This window comes from Rhinatrema bivittatum, chromosome 2 (genome assembly GCF_901001135.1).
Source record: "Rhinatrema bivittatum chromosome 2, aRhiBiv1.1, whole genome shotgun sequence".
In the NCBI taxonomy this organism is placed as follows: domain Eukaryota; kingdom Metazoa; phylum Chordata; class Amphibia; order Gymnophiona; family Rhinatrematidae; genus Rhinatrema; species Rhinatrema bivittatum.
The window spans coordinates 45,982,375-46,001,325 of NC_042616.1; the positions used below are offsets into that span (position 1 = coordinate 45,982,375).

General features: G+C 49.1%; 1 protein-coding gene across 2 annotated transcripts in view; it reads right to left on the bottom strand.

Annotated features, from left to right (window-relative positions):
• The window catches only part of NOS3 (nitric oxide synthase 3), a 204,451-nt gene that overhangs the window by 74,644 nt on the left and 110,856 nt on the right, over positions 1-18,951 (bottom strand). For both annotated transcript variants that reach the window (XM_029587976.1, XM_029587975.1), the window contains exon 15: positions 11,584-11,700. In XM_029587976.1, coding sequence (XP_029443836.1) covers positions 11,584-11,700 — 117 coding nt within the window. The remainder of the gene's footprint in view (positions 1-11,583; positions 11,701-18,951) is intronic.

Here is an 18,951-nt window from a genome sequence, read left to right on the forward strand (position 1 = left end):
GAATCCCGCTCGCAAAACACTTTCACCAAAGGATTGAGAATCTGTATCTCCCACATCCAGATGATAGTGTCTTGTAAAAGTATACAGTGACTTCCAAGTTGCCGCCCTGAATATCTCCTACGGAGAAACTGAGCCTTCACCCATGAAGCAGCCTGAGAGCTCGTCAAATGAGCATGTAATCCCTTAGGAACCAGACGATCCTTGGATATGTAGGCCAAAGCAATAGCCTCAAGGCACAGTGCAATGGTAGTCTTAGATGCCTGCAAACCTCTTTTTGGACCACTCCATAGGACAAAAAGATGATCCGACCTACGAAAATCATTAGTAACTTTCAGATATCTTAATAATGTCCTGCATACATCCAAAATCTTAAGCTCCCACGTGTGAGGAGCAGAAGCGTCCACATCTGGAAAAGCTGGAAGTTCTACTGTCTGATTCATGTGAAACGCCGAAATTACCTTTGGTAAAAAAGAAGGTACCGTACACAAGGACACCCCCGAGTCAGAAATCCTAAGAAAGGGATCATGGCATGACAAGGCCTGTAATTTGGGAATTCTCCTAGCTGAACAGATTGCTACCAGGAAAACAACCTTAAGCATCAAATCCTTAAGAGTCGCCCTTCTGAGTGGATCAAAAGAAGCCTCACACAAACCTTTGAGGTCAAGATTAAGACTCCAAGGTGGGAAAAATCTCCACACCAGAGGACACAAAATCTTTGCACCCTGTAGAAAATGAATAACATTTGGAAGAGACGACAAGGAAGAACCTTCAGTCTTACCTCTAAGACAACCTAAAGCAGCCACCTGAACCTTAAGAGAATTTAGAGCCAGGCCCTTGACCAAACCTTCCTGCAAAAAGGATAAGATATCTACAACCACAGCGTCCAGAGGTCGTACACCATGCTTCAAACACCTTCCAGACTCTCACATAGGAAAGACAGGTCAACTTTCTCCTAGCCTGCAAAAGCGTTGTAATCACTGCCTTGGGATAGCTTTTGTGCCTCAAACGCCTCCTTTCAAAAGCCTTGCCGCTAGACAAAAGTGAGCAGCCTGGTCTGAAAATATGGGTCCCAGACGAAGAAGGCCTTTTAGATGTCCGAAGCAAATCGGACCATCCACGGCCAAGTTGACCAGATCTATGAACCACGGCCGATGTGGCCACTCCGGAGCCACAAGCACCACTTCACCCTGATGTTTCTCTACCCTTCACAACACTTTGTCTATTAGCGGCCACAGAGGGAAGACGTACAGCAGTACCCATCGAGGCCAAGCACTACTACAGCATCAATGCCCTCAGCCCCGTGCTCCTTTCGCCGACTGAAAAACCAACTGCCTTGGCATTCCGGCACATTGCCATTAGATCCACGTGCGGCAAACCCCACCTCTCGCAGATGAGCTGCACTATTGTCTCTGAGATTTCCCACTCTCCCGGATCTGAAAGCTTGTGACTCAAAAAATATGCTTGGATGTTTTTGATCCCCACGATGTGTGATGCCGCAATCCATTCCAGGTGAAGTTCCGCCCAACGCATTAACTCCTGAGCCTCTTGTGCTATCGCTCGACTCTTGATACAGGCCCTGCTGATTGATATACGCCACCATGGTCGCATTGTCAGAAAGAACTCTAACCGACCAATCCTTCACCATAGGAAGAAAAATTAGTAAGGTCAAGTGCACTGCCCTGGTCTCCAAACAACTGATTGACTAGGAAACCTCTTCCCCAGACCAACAATTTTGAGCAGACTGATTCTGTCAAACTGTTCCCCAGCCAGAGAGACTTGCATTAGTAGTAAGTACCACTCAATCCGGAACCTCGAGTTCCACACCACAAACCAAATTGCACGTAGCAACCACCAAGATAGACTGTCTCTCGCTTCTTCCTCGAGTAGCAAGAAAAGATGAAATTCTTCTGAGAGTGGATTCCACCGAGCCAAAAGAGCCACCTGCAAGTGCCTCCTGTGTGCAAACGCCCATGGTACTAACTCCAAGGTCAATGCCATAGAGGCCAAAACCTGCAAATAGTCCCAGACCCTGGGCATTGGTAACTGCAATGATTGCCAAATCTGCCCCTGGAGCTTCTGAACATGATCCTCTGTGAGAAAAACCTTGCCCAACTGTGTATCAAACGGGCACCAAGATACTCCATGGACTGTGATGGCACCAACTGACTTTTCGACACGTTCACTACCCAGCCAAGAGACTCGAGTAACCCTGTCACTTTTTACACGGACGACAAAGATAGACTTCATCCTGGTCAGCCAGTCGTCCAAATAAGGATGCACCAGAACACCTTCCCGCCAGACAGCCGCCGCCACCACTACCACTACCATAGCTTACTTCTTCCTTAGAGATAGAAAACCTGCTAAAGAAAATCAAGCCATCATCCCACCCTCTCGACGCAATTCCAGCTAACCTGCTCATAGCTTGCGCTAAAGACGTTGCTAAGCCTATCTCCCAGATCATCAATGCCTCGCTATCACAGGGCCTAGTCCCGGACCCTCTCAAACTTGCTATCTTAAAACCATTATTAAAAAAACCTAATCTCTCTACAGATAACCCAGCAAATTTCCGTCCCATTGTTAATCTTCAAGTCATTGCCAAAATCCTGGAAAGAATTGTCAACAAACAGCTCTCGGAATTCCTCGACAATAACGATATCCTCTCCCCGGCTCAATTCGGCTTTCGCAAACTCCGTAGTACCGAAACTCTTCTTTTATCTCTGTCAGATAACATTCTCATGAATCTAGAAAGCAAACATCCCTGTTTACTCATCCTCCTTGATCTCTCGGCCGCATTTGACACGGTCAACCATGATTTTCTCATCGAAAGATTATCAGAGATAGGCATCAAAAACAAAGCCCTAAACTGGTTCAAATCCTTCCTCCAAAACAGAAACTACAAAGTCAAGATCAATAGCAAAGAGTCTCCACCGTTCAGTTCCACATTAGGGGTCCCTCAAGGCTCTTCGCTATCCCCTACGTTATTCAATATCTATCTTCTCCCGCTTTGTCAGCTACTCTCAAATCTAAAGTTAACCCATCACTTATATGCCGATGACGTCCAAATCCTTATCCCTATCACCGAATCACTAGAAAAGACCTTACTTGTTTGGAACTCCTGCCTCCTCTCCATCAACAAACTACTGTCAAATCTCAACCTGATTCTCAACACCGACAAGACAGAATTCCTCCTGATCACTCAAGACGGCACCCTTCCATTGAACAGCTCTCACCTTACACCACTCCCAGTCTTCTCCACACAAGTCAGAAACCTTGGGGTGGTCATGGATAACCAACTAAGCTTCACTGGTTTCATCAACATTACGATCAAAGAGTGCTACTACAAACTTCAAGTTCTAAAAAGGCTTCGTCCCCTCCTCCATTTCCGTGATTTCAGAGCAGTGTTACAATCCATCATTTTCTCGAAAATAGATTACTGTAACTCACTTCTACACGGTCTCCCAGTCTACTCCCTAAAACCCCTCCAACTGTTACAGAACGCAACAGCAAGATGTCTCACCAAATCCAGCAAAAGAGACCATATAACACCAATTCTAAAAAAGCTCCACTGGCTTCCAGTCAAATTTCGAATCCTCTTCAAACTTCTATCAATCACCCACAAAGCCATTTTCAATAACACCCCACCGGACCTCAGAATCCCTCTCCAACTTCACACATCTTCACGACCAATAAGATTAGCACAAAGAGGAACTCTACACGCGCCTCCCATGAAAACATCATTAAGTAAAAGAGCTCTATCTACAGCAGGCCCTAAACAGTGGAATTTTCTTCCTCCGGAACTAAGGTTGATACACTGCCACAGCACATTCAAAAAAAGACTCAAGACATGGCTATTCGGTCAAGCATTCCCATAACTTACTAAGTACTCCTCAACTCCCACAGACTGTCGACACCAATAGCTAATCTCCCTCTCCATGGACTTGTTTCGCATTAATAGTTTGTAATGTTCTTGTTCCCAGTTATGTTATCCAAATTGTCTCTCCCTGTTCTCTGTAAGACACTTGTCATTGTTTAATATTTATATCTGTTGCAATGTAAACCGGAGTGATAAGTAACTCTGTTACCTGAACTTCGGTATAGAAAAAGTTATAAATAAATAAATAAATAATTATATGCGTGGATGGGAGGGTAAACCCTTGGATAAACACAGGAGATCATTATATGCGTGGATGGGAGGGTAAACCCTTGGATAAGCACAGGGGATCATTATATGCGTGGATGGGAGGGTAAACCCAAGGATAAGCACAGGGGATCCTTCTATGCGTGGATGGGAGGCTAAACCCTTGGATAAGCACAGGGGATTCTTATATGCGTGGATGGGAGGCTAAACCCTTGGATAAGCACAAGAGATCATTATTATTATATGCGTGGATGGGAGGCTAAACCCTTGGATAAGCACAAGAGATCATTATTATTATATGCGTGGATCGGAGGGTAAACCCTTGGACAAACACAGGGGATCATTATATGCGTGGATGGGAGGCTAAACCTTTGGATAAGCACAGGGGATCCTTATATGCGTGGATGGGAGGGTAAACCCTTGGATAAGCACAGGGGATCCTTATATGCGTGGATGGGAGGGTAAACCCTTGGATAAGCACAGGGGATCCTTATATGCGAGGATGGAAAGGTAAACCCTTGGATAAGCACAGGGGATCCTTATATGCGTGGATGGGAGGGTAAATCCTTGGATAAGCACAGGGGATCATTATATACGAGGATGGGAGGGTAAACCCTTGGATAAGCACAGGGGATCATTATATACGAGGATGGGAGGGTAAACCCTTGGATAAGCACAGGGGATCATTATATGCATGGATAGGAGGGTAAACCCTTGGATAAGCACAGGGGATCATTATATGCGAGGATAGGAGGGTAAACCCTTGGATAAGCACAGGGGATCATTATATGCATGGATGGGAGGGTAAACCCTTGGATAAGCACAGGGGATCATTATATGCGAGGATAGGAGGGTAAACCCTTGGATAAGCACAGGGGATCATTATATGCGAGGATAGGAGGCTAAACCCTTGGATAAGCACAGGGGATCATTATATGCAAGGATAGGAGGGTAAACCCTTGGATAAGCACAGGGGATCATTATATGCATGGATGGGAGGGTAAACCCTTGGATAAGCACAGGGGATCATTATATGCGAGGATAGGAGGCTAAACCCTTGGATAAGCACAGGGGATCATTATATATGTGGATGGGAGGATAAATCTTTGGATAAGCACAGAGGATCATTATATGTGAGATTGGAATGGTAAAGTTTGGGATAAGAACAGAGAATTCCTAGATATGAAGGTGTGAGGGTAAAACCTGAGATCAGGTAGGCTCTGAGGTACTGTGCTGGGACTGGACAGACTAGATGAGCTTTGGGCTCCTTAACTGCTCTCATTTTCTCTATTTTTAATCCTCTCGCTTCCGCGAGAGATATTATAGTGACCAGGAGTCTTGTGCAGTCTGTATCTCTTGGGTTCTGTGGTACCAAAGTCTGTCAGGGATTCGCGTATTCTCTGTATCTCTGGATCCTGAAATACCTGAGAGCGCCTGGAGATCCCACGTTCCCTGTAACTCTGGATACTGGAGTACCTGAGAGCGCCTGGGGATCCCACGTTCCCTGTAACTCTGGATACCGGAGTACCTGAGAGCGCCTGGGGATCCCACGTTCCCTGTAACTCTGGATACTGGAGTACCTGAGAGCGCCTGGGGGTCCCACGTTCCCTGTAACTCTGGATACCGGAGTACCTGAGAGCGCCTGGGGGTCCCACGTTCCCTGTAACTCTGGATACTGGAGTACCTGAGAGCGCCTGGGGTCCCACGTTCCCTGTAACTCTGGATACTGGAGTACCTGAGAGCGCCTGGGGATCCCACGTTCCCTGTAACTCTGGATACTGGAGTACCTGAGAGCGCCTGGGGGTCCCACGTTCCCTGTAACTCTGGATACTGGAGTACCTGAGAGCGCCTGGGGGTCCCACGTTCCCTGTAACTCTGGATACTGGAGTACCTGAGAGCGCCTGGGGCTCCCACGTTCCCTGTAACTCTGGATACTGGAGTACCTGAGAGCGCCTGGGGATCCCACGTTCCCTGTAACTCTGGATACTGGAGTACCTGAGAGCGCCTGGGGCTCCCACGTTCCCTGTAACTCTGGATACTGGAGTACCTGAGAGCGCCTGGGGCTCCCACGTTCCCTGTAACTCTGGATACTGGAGTACCTGAGAGCGCCTGGGGGTCCCACGTTCCCTGTAACTCTGGATACTGGAGTACCTGAGAGCGCCTGGGGGTCCCACGTTCCCTGTAACTCTGGATACTGGAGTACCTGAGAGCGCCTGGGGGTCCCACGTTCCCTGTAACTCTGGATACCTGGAGTACCTGAGAGCGCCTGGGGGTCCCACGTTCCCTGTAACTCTGGATACCGGAGTACCTGAGAGCGCCTGGGGGTCCCACGTTCCCTGTAACTCTGGATACCGGAGTACCTGAGAGCGCCTGGGGGTCCCACGTTCCCTGTAACTCTGGATACTGGAGTACCTGAGAGCGCCTGGGGGTCCCACGTTCCCTGTAACTCTGGATACTGGAGTACCTGAGAGCGCCTGGGGGTCCCACGTTCCCTGTAACTCTGGATACTGGAGTACCTGAGAGCGCCTGGGGGTCCCACGTTCCCTGTAACTCTGGATACCGGAGTACCTGAGAGCGCCTGGGGGTCCCACGTTCCCTGTAACTCTGGATACCGGAGTACCTGAGAGCGCCTGGGGATCCCACGTTCCCTGTAACTCTGGATACCGGAGTACCTGAGAGCGCCTGGGGGTCCCACGTTCCCTGTAACTCTGGATACCGGAGTACCTGAGAGCGCCTGGGGGTCCCACGTTCCCTGTAACTCTGGATACCGGAGTACCTGAGAGCGCCTGGGGGTCCCACGTTCCCTGTAACTCTGGATACCGGAGTACCTGAGAGCGCCTGGGGATCCCACGTTCCCTGTAACTCTGGATACCTGGAGTACCTGAGAGCGCCTGGGGGTCCCACGTTCCCTGTAACTCTGGATACCGGAGTACCTGAGAGCGCCTGGGGGTCCCACGTTCCCTGTAACTCTGGATACCGGAGTACCTGAGAGCGCCTGGGGGTCCCACGTTCCCTGTAACTCTGGATACCGGAGTACCTGAGAGCGCCTGGGGCTCCCACGTTCCCTGTAACTCTGGATACCGGAGTACCTGAGAGCGCCTGGGGGTCCCACGTTCCCTGTAACTCTGGATACCGGAGTACCTGAGAGCGCCTGGGGGTCCCACGTTCCCTGTAACTCTGGATACCGGAGTACCTGAGAGCGCCTGGGGGTCCCACGTTCCCTGTAACTCTGGATACCGGAGTACCTGAGAGCGCCTGGGGGTCCCACGTTCCCTGTAACTCTGGATACCGGAGTACCTGAGAGCGCCTGGGGGTCCCACGTTCCCTGTAACTCTGGATACCGGAGTACCTGAGAGCGCCTGGGGGTCCCACGTTCCCTGTAACTCTGGATACTGGAGTACCTGAGAGCGCCTGGGGGTCCCACGTTCCCTGTAACTCTGGATACTGGAGTACCTGAGAGCGCCTGGGGGTCCCACGTTCCCTGTAACTCTGGATACCGGAGTACCTGAGAGCGCCTGGGGGTCCCACGTTCCCTGTAACTCTGGATACTGGAGTACCTGAGAGCGCCTGGGGGTCCCACGTTCCCTGTAACTCTGGATACAGGAGTACCTGAGAGCGCCTGGGGGCTCCCACGTTCCCTGTAACTCTGGATACCGGAGTACCTGAGAGCGCCTGGGGGTCCCACGTTCCCTGTAACTCTGGATACTGGAGTACCTGAGAGCGCCTGGGGGTCCCACGTTCCCTGTAACTCTGGATACTGGAGTACCTGAGAGCGCCTGGGGATCCCACGTTCCCTGTAACTCTGGATACTGGAGTACCTGAGAGCGCCTGGGGGTCCCACGTTCCCTGTAACTCTGGATACCGGAGTACCTGAGAGCGCCTGGGGGTCCCACGTTCCCTGTAACTCTGGATACTGGAGTACCTGAGAGCGCCTGGGGTCCCACGTTCCCTGTAACTCTGGATACTGGAGTACCTGAGAGCGCCTGGGGATCCCACGTTCCCTGTAACTCTGGATACCGGAGTACCTGAGAGCGCCTGGGGGTCCCACGTTCCCTGTAACTCTGGATACCGGAGTACCTGAGAGCGCCTGGGGGTCCCACGTTCCCTGTAACTCTGGATACCGGAGTACCTGAGAGCGCCTGGGGGTCCCACGTTCCCTGTAACTCTGGATACCGGAGTACCTGAGAGCGCCTGGGGCTCCCACGTTCCCTGTAACTCTGGATACTGAGTACCTGAGAGCGCCTGGGGGTCCCACGTTCCCTGTAACTCTGGATACTGGAGTACCTGAGAGCGCCTGGGGGTCCCACGTTCCCTGTAACTCTGGATACTGGAGTACCTGAGAGCGCCTGGGGTCCCACGTTCCCTGTAACTCTGGATACTGGAGTACCTGAGAGCGCCTGGGGGTCCCACGTTCCCTGTAACTCTGGATACTGGAGTACCTGAGAGCGCCTGGGGCTCCCACGTTCCCTGTAACTCTGGATACTGGAGTACCTGAGAGCGCCTGGGGGTCCCACGTTCCCTGTAACTCTGGATACTGGAGTACCTGAGAGCGCCTGGGGCTCCCACGTTCCCTGTAACTCTGGATACTGGAGTACCTGAGAGCGCCTGGGGGTCCCACGTTCCCTGTAACTCTGGATACTGGAGTACCTGAGAGCGCCTGGGGGTCCCACGTTCCCTGTAACTCTGGATACCGGAGTACCTGAGAGCGCCTGGGGATCCCACGTTCCCTGTAACTCTGGATACCGGAGTACCTGAGAGCGCCTGGGGGTCCCACGTTCCCTGTAACTCTGGATACCGGAGTACCTGAGAGCGCCTGGGGGTCCCACGTTCCCTGTAACTCTGGATACCTGGAGTACCTGAGAGCGCCTGGGGGTCCCACGTTCCCTGTAACTCTGGATACTGGAGTACCTGAGAGCGCCTGGAGATCCCACGTTCCCTGTAACTCTGGATACTGGAGTACCTGAGAGCGCCTGGGGGTCCCACGTTCCCTGTAACTCTGGATACTGGAGTACCTGAGAGCGCCTGGAGATCCCACGTTCCCTGTAACTCTGGATACTGGAGTACCTGAGAGCGCCTGGGGGTCCCACGTTCCCTGTAACTCTGGATACTGGAGTACCTGAGAGCGCCTGGGGGTCCCACGTTCCCTGTAACTCTGGATACTGGAGTACCTGAGAGCGCCTGGGGGTCCCACGTTCCCTGTAACTCTGGATACTGGAGTACCTGAGAGCGCCTGGGGGTCCCACGTTCCCTGTAACTCTGGATACTGGAGTACCTGAGAGCGCCTGGGGATCCCACGTTCCCTGTAACTCTGGATACTGGAGTACCTGAGAGCGCCTGGGGGTCCCACGTTCCCTGTAACTCTGGATACTGGAGTACCTGAGAGCGCCTGGGGGTCCCACGTTCCCTGTAACTCTGGATACCGGAGTACCTGAGAGCGCCTGGGGGTCCCACGTTCCCTGTAACTCTGGATACCGGAGTACCTGAGAGCGCCTGGGGGTCCCACGTTCCCTGTAACTCTGGATACCGGAGTACCTGAGAGCGCCTGGGGGTCCCACGTTCCCTGTAACTCTGGATACTGGAGTACCTGAGAGCGCCTGGGGGTCCCACGTTCCCTGTAACTCTGGATACTGGAGTACCTGAGAGCGCCTGGGGGTCCCACGTTCCCTGTAACTCTGGATACTGGAGTACCTGAGAGCGCCTGGGGGTCCCACGTTCCCTGTAACTCTGGATACTGGAGTACCTGAGAGCGCCTGGGGATCCCACGTTCCCTGTAACTCTGGATACTGGAGTACCTGAGAGCGCCTGGGGGTCCCACGTTCCCTGTAACTCTGGATACCGGAGTACCTGAGAGCGCCTGGGGGTCCCACGTTCCCTGTAACTCTGGATACCAGGAGTACCTGAGAGCGCCTGGGGGTCCCACGTTCCCTGTAACTCTGGATACCGGAGTACCTGAGAGCGCCTGGGGGTCCCACGTTCCCTGTAACTCTGGATACTGGAGTACCTGAGAGCGCCTGGGGGTCCCACGTTCCCTGTAACTCTGGATACCGGAGTACCTGAGAGCGCCTGGGGGTCCCACGTTCCCTGTAACTCTGGATACTGGAGTACCTGAGAGCGCCTGGGGGTCCCACGTTCCCCGTAACTCTGGATACCTGGAGTACCTGAGAGCGCCTGGGGCTCCCACGTTCCCTGTAACTCTGGATACCGGAGTACCTGAGAGCGCCTGGAGATCCCACGTTCCCTGTAACTCTGGATACTGGAGTACCTGAGAGCGCCTGGGGGTCCCACGTTCCCTGTAACTCTGGATACTGGAGTACCTGAGAGCGCCTGGGGGTCCCACGTTCCCTGTAACTCTGGATACCGGAGTACCTGAGAGCGCCTGGGGCTCCCACGTTCCCTGTAACTCTGGATACCGGAGTACCTGAGAGCGCCTGGGGGTCCCACGTTCCCTGTAACTCTGGATACCGGAGTACCTGAGAGCGCCTGGGGGTCCCACGTTCCCTGTAACTCTGGATACTGGAGTACCTGAGAGCGCCTGGGGGTCCCACGTTCCCTGTAACTCTGGATACCGGAGTACCTGAGAGCGCCTGGGGGTCCCACGTTCCCTGTAACTCTGGATACCGGAGTACCTGAGAGCGCCTGGGGCTCCCACGTTCCCTGTAACTCTGGATACCGGAGTACCTGAGAGCGCCTGGGGATCCCACGTTCCCTGTAACTCTGGATACCGGAGTACCTGAGAGCGCCTGGGGGTCCCACGTTCCCTGTAACTCTGGATACCGGAGTACCTGAGAGCGCCTGGGGGTCCCACGTTCCCTGTAACTCTGGATACCTGGAGTACCTGAGAGCGCCTGGGGGTCCCACGTTCCCTGTAACTCTGGATACCGGAGTACCTGAGAGCGCCTGGGGTCCCACGTTCCCTGTAACTCTGGATACTGGAGTACCTGAGAGCGCCTGGGGGTCCCACGTTCCCTGTAACTCTGGATACTGGAGTACCTGAGAGCGCCTGGGGTCCCACGTTCCCTGTAACTCTGGATACTGGAGTACCTGAGAGCGCCTGGGGCTCCCACATTCTCTGGATCCTGTAACACCTGAGAGCGCCTGGGGTCCCACGTTCCCTGTAACTCTGGATACCGGAGTACCTGAGAGCGCCTGGGGCTCCCACATTCTCTGGATCCTGTAACACCTGAGAGCGCCTGGGGCTCCCACGTTCCCTGTAACTCTGGATACCGGAGTACCTGAGAGCGCCTGGGGCTCCCACATTCTCTGGATCCTGTAACACCTGAGAGCGCCTGGGGCTCCCACATTCTCTGGATCCTGTAACACCTGAGAGCGCCTGGGGCTCCCACGTTCCCTGTAACTCTGGATACCGGAGTACCTGAGAGCGCCTGGGGCTCCCACATTCTCTGGATCCTGTAACACCTGAGAGCGCCTGGGGCTCCCACATTTACCTGAGTGTTCCCAGTGGTCCTGCGCTGTCCGTGTTGCTGGATTCTTTCCTCTTTCGTTTCCATGATGTCACTAGCGGGTCCGTCTGTGACACACTATTGAAGCGAGTCTTGTAGCTCCTGTAATACATAATGGGGTCCATCTTTTAGCTGACTGGATGGATATTGTTAACATCTGTATCATTAAATTCTCTTTCTTTCCTGCTCCCAAAGTCTAATGAGAACAGCACAGGCACTTTTATAACCAGACACCCCTCATTGGAAAAATAATAATAATAATAATAATTTGCAGACTGACAGAACTTTCATCCTCTCTGGATCTCAGTGTGCGCAACAATTTACCCTTCAGCACCCATAGCCTGCTCTGGTTTGGATGGACCGACAGTACCCTTCTAGCAGTCAATGTGAGAGGGCAGAAGGGGAAAGGGCATACAGTTATTATAACGATCACTGTCCGCCGAAAGCTGGGATCAGAACGGAGGCAGAGCGAATCAGTGACAGATCTGAACTTCCATCTGAGGCACTGGAAGATAAAGTGACTTATCCAGGGTCATAGAGATCGGTGCTGCCCCTCTCTCAGCTTACATTAGCCCAGTGACACCGCAGTGAGTCCTTGGCCAGGGGCCCATGTATCAGGTCTCCTAGCAGAACCTTCCTGTCACGGGCCACGAAACCGGCCACACGATGCCTCTTAATGCATGACCACCGCGCTGCGCCCGGGCTGAGCTGGGAGTGGAACGGCAGTCCCTCTGCACGGCAGTGCACTGCACAGCACCCCCACTGAGCTGTCAGACCAGTGCGCTCTAACCCGGTCGCAAGAATTAAACCTAACGCTTGCCAGTCTGCTCCATTTTCATTGGCCGGCGGTGAGAGGACAGGTTGCCCGCTTTCATGTCGTTAACCTTAGCATTTGAACCCTTGGCAATTTGCCATTTAAGGAGAACCATCAAGGAATTCTGAGCATTCCCTTTAGAGAGAGCCAGTTTAAGTTTTCAATAAACGGCCGAAAATATTTCTCTCTCTATCTCCAGCCATCATCTGAAGACTTATCCATCGTTTTTCTGACTTTCCTGGATTCACTGGCATAAGCCAGAAATGACGTCACTCAGTACACTTTGTCACAAATCCTCCCTTTCTGATTTTCCTTTCCAGTGGAATGAGACGAGGGCTGGATATCTGGGCACTTGCACTCCGGAAATCTTTGGAGGATACTGTCCAGTAGAACAGGAGCAGACTCATGGAGGTCGGTTAAAAAAAGATTTTTCTAAGGCAGCTTCTCTCAACCAGGGCTTCCTCGAGAGATCACGATTGAAGAATAAAAAAAACAAACCCCACCCTAAACATTTTTTTTTTTAACTTCGCGCGCCATCCTGCCACTCTCACAGGAAAGCAAATGAACGTTTTGCCGCAGTTTTCAACTTCTTGCATGCGTGAGCAAGCTTTTTTCTTCTTTAACAAGCTTCGAGCGTAAGGACGTAAATAGTCTCATTTCAGGTGAGGATGAAATCCGTCTGCGCTTGCGTTTGTGCAGCCAAAAACAAGCACACGTTTCACATCAAGGAAGTAAATTTCATTCTCTATTTCTAGTTTCAAAAACAACACTTTTTTACGTCTATGCAGGCCTGTAAAAGAGATCAGGAGTTTGTAAAATGTACCCGGGGTGGGGGGAATTAAACAAAAAAGGGAGGCTAATAAGTGGCCAGAATAAAGAGATCCCCAGAAAAATCTCATTCTCTACTCAAAAGAGCACTGGCAATTATTATTGGATCATTATATCTGCAACTTACTGATCACACTAACGGACCTTGAGCTGTAGGTATAATTTATATTTATGCAGGGGTTCCCCGAGACCTGAAAATTATTTCAAGGGTTGCTCCACGGTAAAAAGGCTGCTCTAAGGTCTTTGCTCTTTGTTTCCAATGCTGTGGGAGACGATGGCAGAGCCATCGCCAGGCAGTCTGGCCCATGGGCCTAGTGAAAAAAAGTGCATCTTTTGCCCTGCACGCAACGTATGACACAAAAGGCTAGAAGACTCTGTTAAATGTATTATTTTTAAATTTAAGGCATGAAAGTATTACTGGTATAATCTAGAAGTAGACGCAGGCGTGACCTTGGTCCCAAAAGAATACCAGGGACCTAAAACACCAATACACCTCTTATTAGGAAAACAGAACAAGCCAATCTGCTATAGATCCCTGCAAAGAAATTACATTTGGTTATGCATTTATTTATTTAAAATCTTGTATTCAGCTAATTTCCTAGCTAAAAGCTAGGAAATTAATATATCATATATCATAAAGTCTTAAGGTCAAATGTATAAACAACAAACAAATATAAATCTAAATAAATAAATACAAACAAGACTTAACATACCAATAATAACCGTTAGCATCCAAATACCTCCCTATATAAAATTGCTTTAAATTGCTTCCTAAACACCTTCACATCCAATTCCTCCTGACATTTTTCTGGCAGTGCGCTCCACAATACTAGAGACGCTTACAAAAAAGGCCCTGCCCATGTCTGCTGGTGCCTATAATCCCGGGTTGTAGGCACATGGACGTTTTTTTACTCTCGGACTGTAACAAAGGGGTATCTGTATAAAACAATTTATGAGTTATTACAAGCATCTTAAATCCGGGCCAGTGCCAAGGCAATTTCTGTAGGACTGGCTGCATATGATTATATCTTGTCAGACACTTCAATAGTCATACAGCGGCACAATGAAAAACTATAATGTTAGCAGAATACCTCACCTAGGTCACACATGCAGAATACAGACAGACCATCCCCAAATACTGAATAAAAAGACCATAAAGTGTAAATAGAAACATGCAGACAAAAACTTAAACTGGAAACCACAACAAGCCACACACTGTATGTGCAACAATGGAAAAATCAGAAACATCATCATTCCACATAAAACATCAAACAATACAATCAAGAAATATAAATCATTAATAATAGTAAAACCATACCAAAAAAATAAGTATTTCAAAACAGCTGACAAACAGAACATCTATTAATTAAAAACTCAAATAAAAAATATTCTCCGCTCTCCATACCTGGAAAATTTTGATTCCAGTCACCCTGAGATTGTGGCTGATTAGCAGGGAAATTCATTGCATACAAACTTTCTCCTCTTTCTCTCATACACATAGACACTCAGTTACACATGCTCAATCACACACACATGCTCTCTCACACGTTCACTCACAAATGTGCTCTCTCACACGTTCACTCACACAGAAATATCTTATACATGTTCACTCATATACATGCCCTTACACACACACAGATATGTTCTTTATCACACATGTTTACTCACCTACGCATATTCCCCTTCTCTCTCACACACACACATGCTCTCTCATTCTCTCTCAATCACTTTTCCCCCTTCTTGAAGCAAAAGCAGCAGCAGCATAAGTCTCTTCCTTCAACCCCGTGACCAAAGGGACAACTTCTTTGGGATGGGGGAGGGCTGATTCTGCTCTGGCCTCTTCCTTCCAGCATCACAGTCCACACTGCTCCTCCTCCTCCTAAGGCCTCTCTTACCATGTTGCTTCTTCCAGTGGGGCCACTCTGTTCCTGACGGCAGAGGTGGGTGACTTCTGCATCTTTTCATCCACTGGGTCACCACTTCCGCTTCCAGGCCCGTGCATGGGCAGGAAGATAGAGATGCCACCTGTCACCCCCCAGAACCATGGCACTCTAGAAGGCTACCTAGTGCTTCCAGCGGCCTTGGCAATGCCACCACCAGTACTGCCAGGGACAGAGAGTGAGGAATTGATAAACAGTGAGCAGGGCTCCTTTTGCACCAGTTCTGCCCATAGGTACGCTGTGGCTCTGGAAGTTGGGAATCTATTAAAATGACCAGTAGTCATGTTCCTAACTCATGTTGTGATCCTGTTTTGTGAGAACAACTTTTATGCACCTAACTCATGCTTTGTTCCCATAATTTCTATGAGCACAACGTTTATGCTTCTCTCATGTTTTGTGCACACAGATACTAGAAGCAAAACCTTTATGCACATACCGTAAATCATGTTTTGCACACAACAATGCACACAAATAATGTTTTATGCACAAAAAAACATGATCTGTGCACAAATCATGTTTTATGCACAGAGAACATGATCTGTGCACAAACTGTGTTTTATGCACAAAAATCCCAAGTACCGGATCCCCACACCATGAACTCAGGGTTCAGCCCCATACATTAACAATTAAATTAAACAGGAATTAAATATCCAACATTAAGAAAACACGAGTCACCCCTATGCACATCTCTGCATCACTGAGTAATAGCTAATGTTTCGATTAACATGTGATTTGCACAGAGGGTCTGAGGATTTGGGTGCAGTTTTACTCGTGTTTGTGTGTGCATTTTATTGCGTGCTAAACTCCTTGCTACACTGGGACTAAAGATTTACACCCAAAAATATGCATAGAGCTGAGCGTACATCGGGGCCTCTGTTAGTGGAATAGGTTCCTCCAAATATTCCTTATCTGTATTAGTCAAGGACAGACAAGGAATTAATGCTACAAAGGCTTTGATATTGTCATGTCTTTTACAAATGTACATCCTACTATAAATTCAGCATTGTAAGGGGCAATATATTTGAATTTGAATATATTGGGGAAGTTTTGCTTAAGCCAGGCTGTGTTGTTATTCCATCCTACTATAAAGCCAAAACAGCATAAGTAATGGGCTTGTTGCCCAATTTGTGGCATTTTTATCTCTAATCTTTCCCATAATCGGCCCGAATCAGGATCACTACAATTTAAGCTCACTTCGCTATATATGTAGCTAAGCCCCTTATATATTGCAACTCCTTATATATTGCAACTCCTTGCTACTAGGTATACCCGCCAACACTATCAAACCATTACAGATGGTTCAAAATTCAGCGGCTAGAATTCTAACTAGCACCAACAAAAAAGATCATATCACCCCAATCCTCCGGAACTTACATTGGCTCCCCATTAAACAAAGGATACTCTATAAGGTACTCACTATCATCCACAAAGCGACAAATAAACTAGCTTCCATCTCATTAAGCTCTCAACTACAACCACACACCTCCTCCAGACCAATCAGAAGCACATACAGAGGAACATTGCAGGCTCCACAAATTAAATCATCATTGAGCAAACGAGCGCTATCCTCAGCAGGCCCTCACCAGTGGAATACGCTTCCCCCAGATCTTAGACTAGAACCCAGTCATCAGAATTCAAAAAAAGATTGAAGACATTTCTCTTCCAACAAGCTTTCCCAGACGCTTAATTTTACGGTGACGAACAGACTTCACAATTCCTAAGTATCCTAATTACCCTAATTATGAACACGGCATCAAGTACTAATTTTAGAATCTGCTACTGGACAATTACCGTTAAGCTCAAAAATTTACTATATTTTATATATATATTTGGCATTGCTTATATTTATATTTATTGATACGTTAAACAGTTAAACTGTCTTTATAAAATATTATATTGCTTTATTTATTTCCAGTTAAACTATTATTACTTTATTTAGCACTATGTTAAATTGTCAATCAGTTATACTGTTCCATATGTTCCTCGGTTCCATGTAAAGCTCCGCTCTCTGTTGAGCAGTTCTTCGTTTTATGTAAACCGGATTGATTTGTAGTCCCTACAAGAACTTCGGTATATAAAAATTAAAAATAAATAAATAAATAAATATACTCAATGTTGTCTCTCTCTCTTTCTCTTTCCCCAGATTCCAAGTTGCTACCCCTTGTTAAATGTAACTATTGCCTCCTGTAAATGACCTCTTGATAATTGGTCGTTAACAAATGTTATCCCCCAGGTTCCATGTAAACCGATTTGATATGACTCATGTCATGAAGGTCGGTATATAAAAGAATTAAATAAATAAATAAATAAATAAATAAATAAATAAATAAAAATAATCACAAACATCTTTTCACTTATCTCTGTGTTCAACATTGCAGGTTTTGTTTGCATCACTTGAATTTCATCACATACAGAGACCAATCTGTTATGAACATATTCCCTGTCCAATCTTGCGATTTTGGTTTTCTCAGTCAGTAAGATTCACCAACAACTTCTTCTTTTAGAAGCTACGCACGAAATAACAACACACCCTCTTAAAACAGTTTTGTGGGGATTAAGGGTGCTCCAAAACTGTCCCTTAGCATTAGGCGCCAGGGCCTCCACAGACACTGCATGTGATGTCAGCACAGAGAAGGAATGGCAGAGGAGACCCTGATGCTCCTGCGCCTTCGTGCTTCAGGTCTCTCCCTCCCAAAGGGAAAAAGGCTTTTCTTTGGAGACGTCTTTCTGGCTAAGTCGGGTGTCGATGAGGTGGTCTCTCCAAGGAGAGAGGACGGCCAGACCCGTCTCCTGTCCTGGGAAAGGTGACTGGGGCCCAGGATTAGGGAGCTCTTCTCTTGGGGGTCCATGAATGGATTCCTGAGATATTCTGAAGCGTGAAGGAAGAGGAGCGTGCTCCTCATGCTAAGAAGGATTTCTTCAGAGAGGGTGGAGAAAGAGGATTTTGCCTTTACGGGAGTCAGAGGAAAGACTGCCTAGCAGAGGAAAAGGTCCCAAGAATTGCTGTCTGAAAAAAGGAACTGACCAGAGACTCACTTGCTGTTGTACACGGAAAGAGAGAGAGAGAGAGAGAGAACTACATCTAGGGAAGCAGGTAACGGGGAAGTGCCCAGAGAGCATGTGCTTGAGCTAGAGTGCCTACCTGTAAGGCCGGTGCAAGGGTAATTGGCACCTTAGGCAACCTTTGGTCTTGCACCTTCCACCACTCCCCCTGCTCCCCGGGGGTCTTAACTACTGGCAGCAACTCCGAGCTCTTTGGTCTTTGGCAGGACGGGCTCTGCAGGCAGCCAGAGGCCTCTTTTTTTTTTTTCCTCTTCGGGTGCTCGTGCGATGGGCTGAGTCGGTGGCCCCAGGCTGGGCCTCTATTTTCTTCTCTTTGGCCGCCATTGGGAATTTGCCGCCCCCCCAAGGACTGGTGCTCTAGGCAACTGCCCAGTTTGCCTAATGGAAGTCCCGGCCCGAAGGTACCTACACATCCTACGTATTCTTGCACCGAGCGAACTCCCTATCGAGCCTGTAGCAGAATTACAGGAACATGCCAGATGATCAGGATTCTTGTCCCCGCCGCTCTGTCATAATCCAGGTGAGCCAGGGACGGTGCTAGGATTTTTGCTGCCCTGTGCGAACAATTACTGTGCTGCCCCCACCCCCACCCCCATGATTCATTCAGCCTCTGTCCCAGCCCATCAAATAAAGCCCACTCCTTCCTGCAATCTATATTTTTAAAAACTGACACGCCCCCCCACCTCTGTCACATATGCAGAACACAGA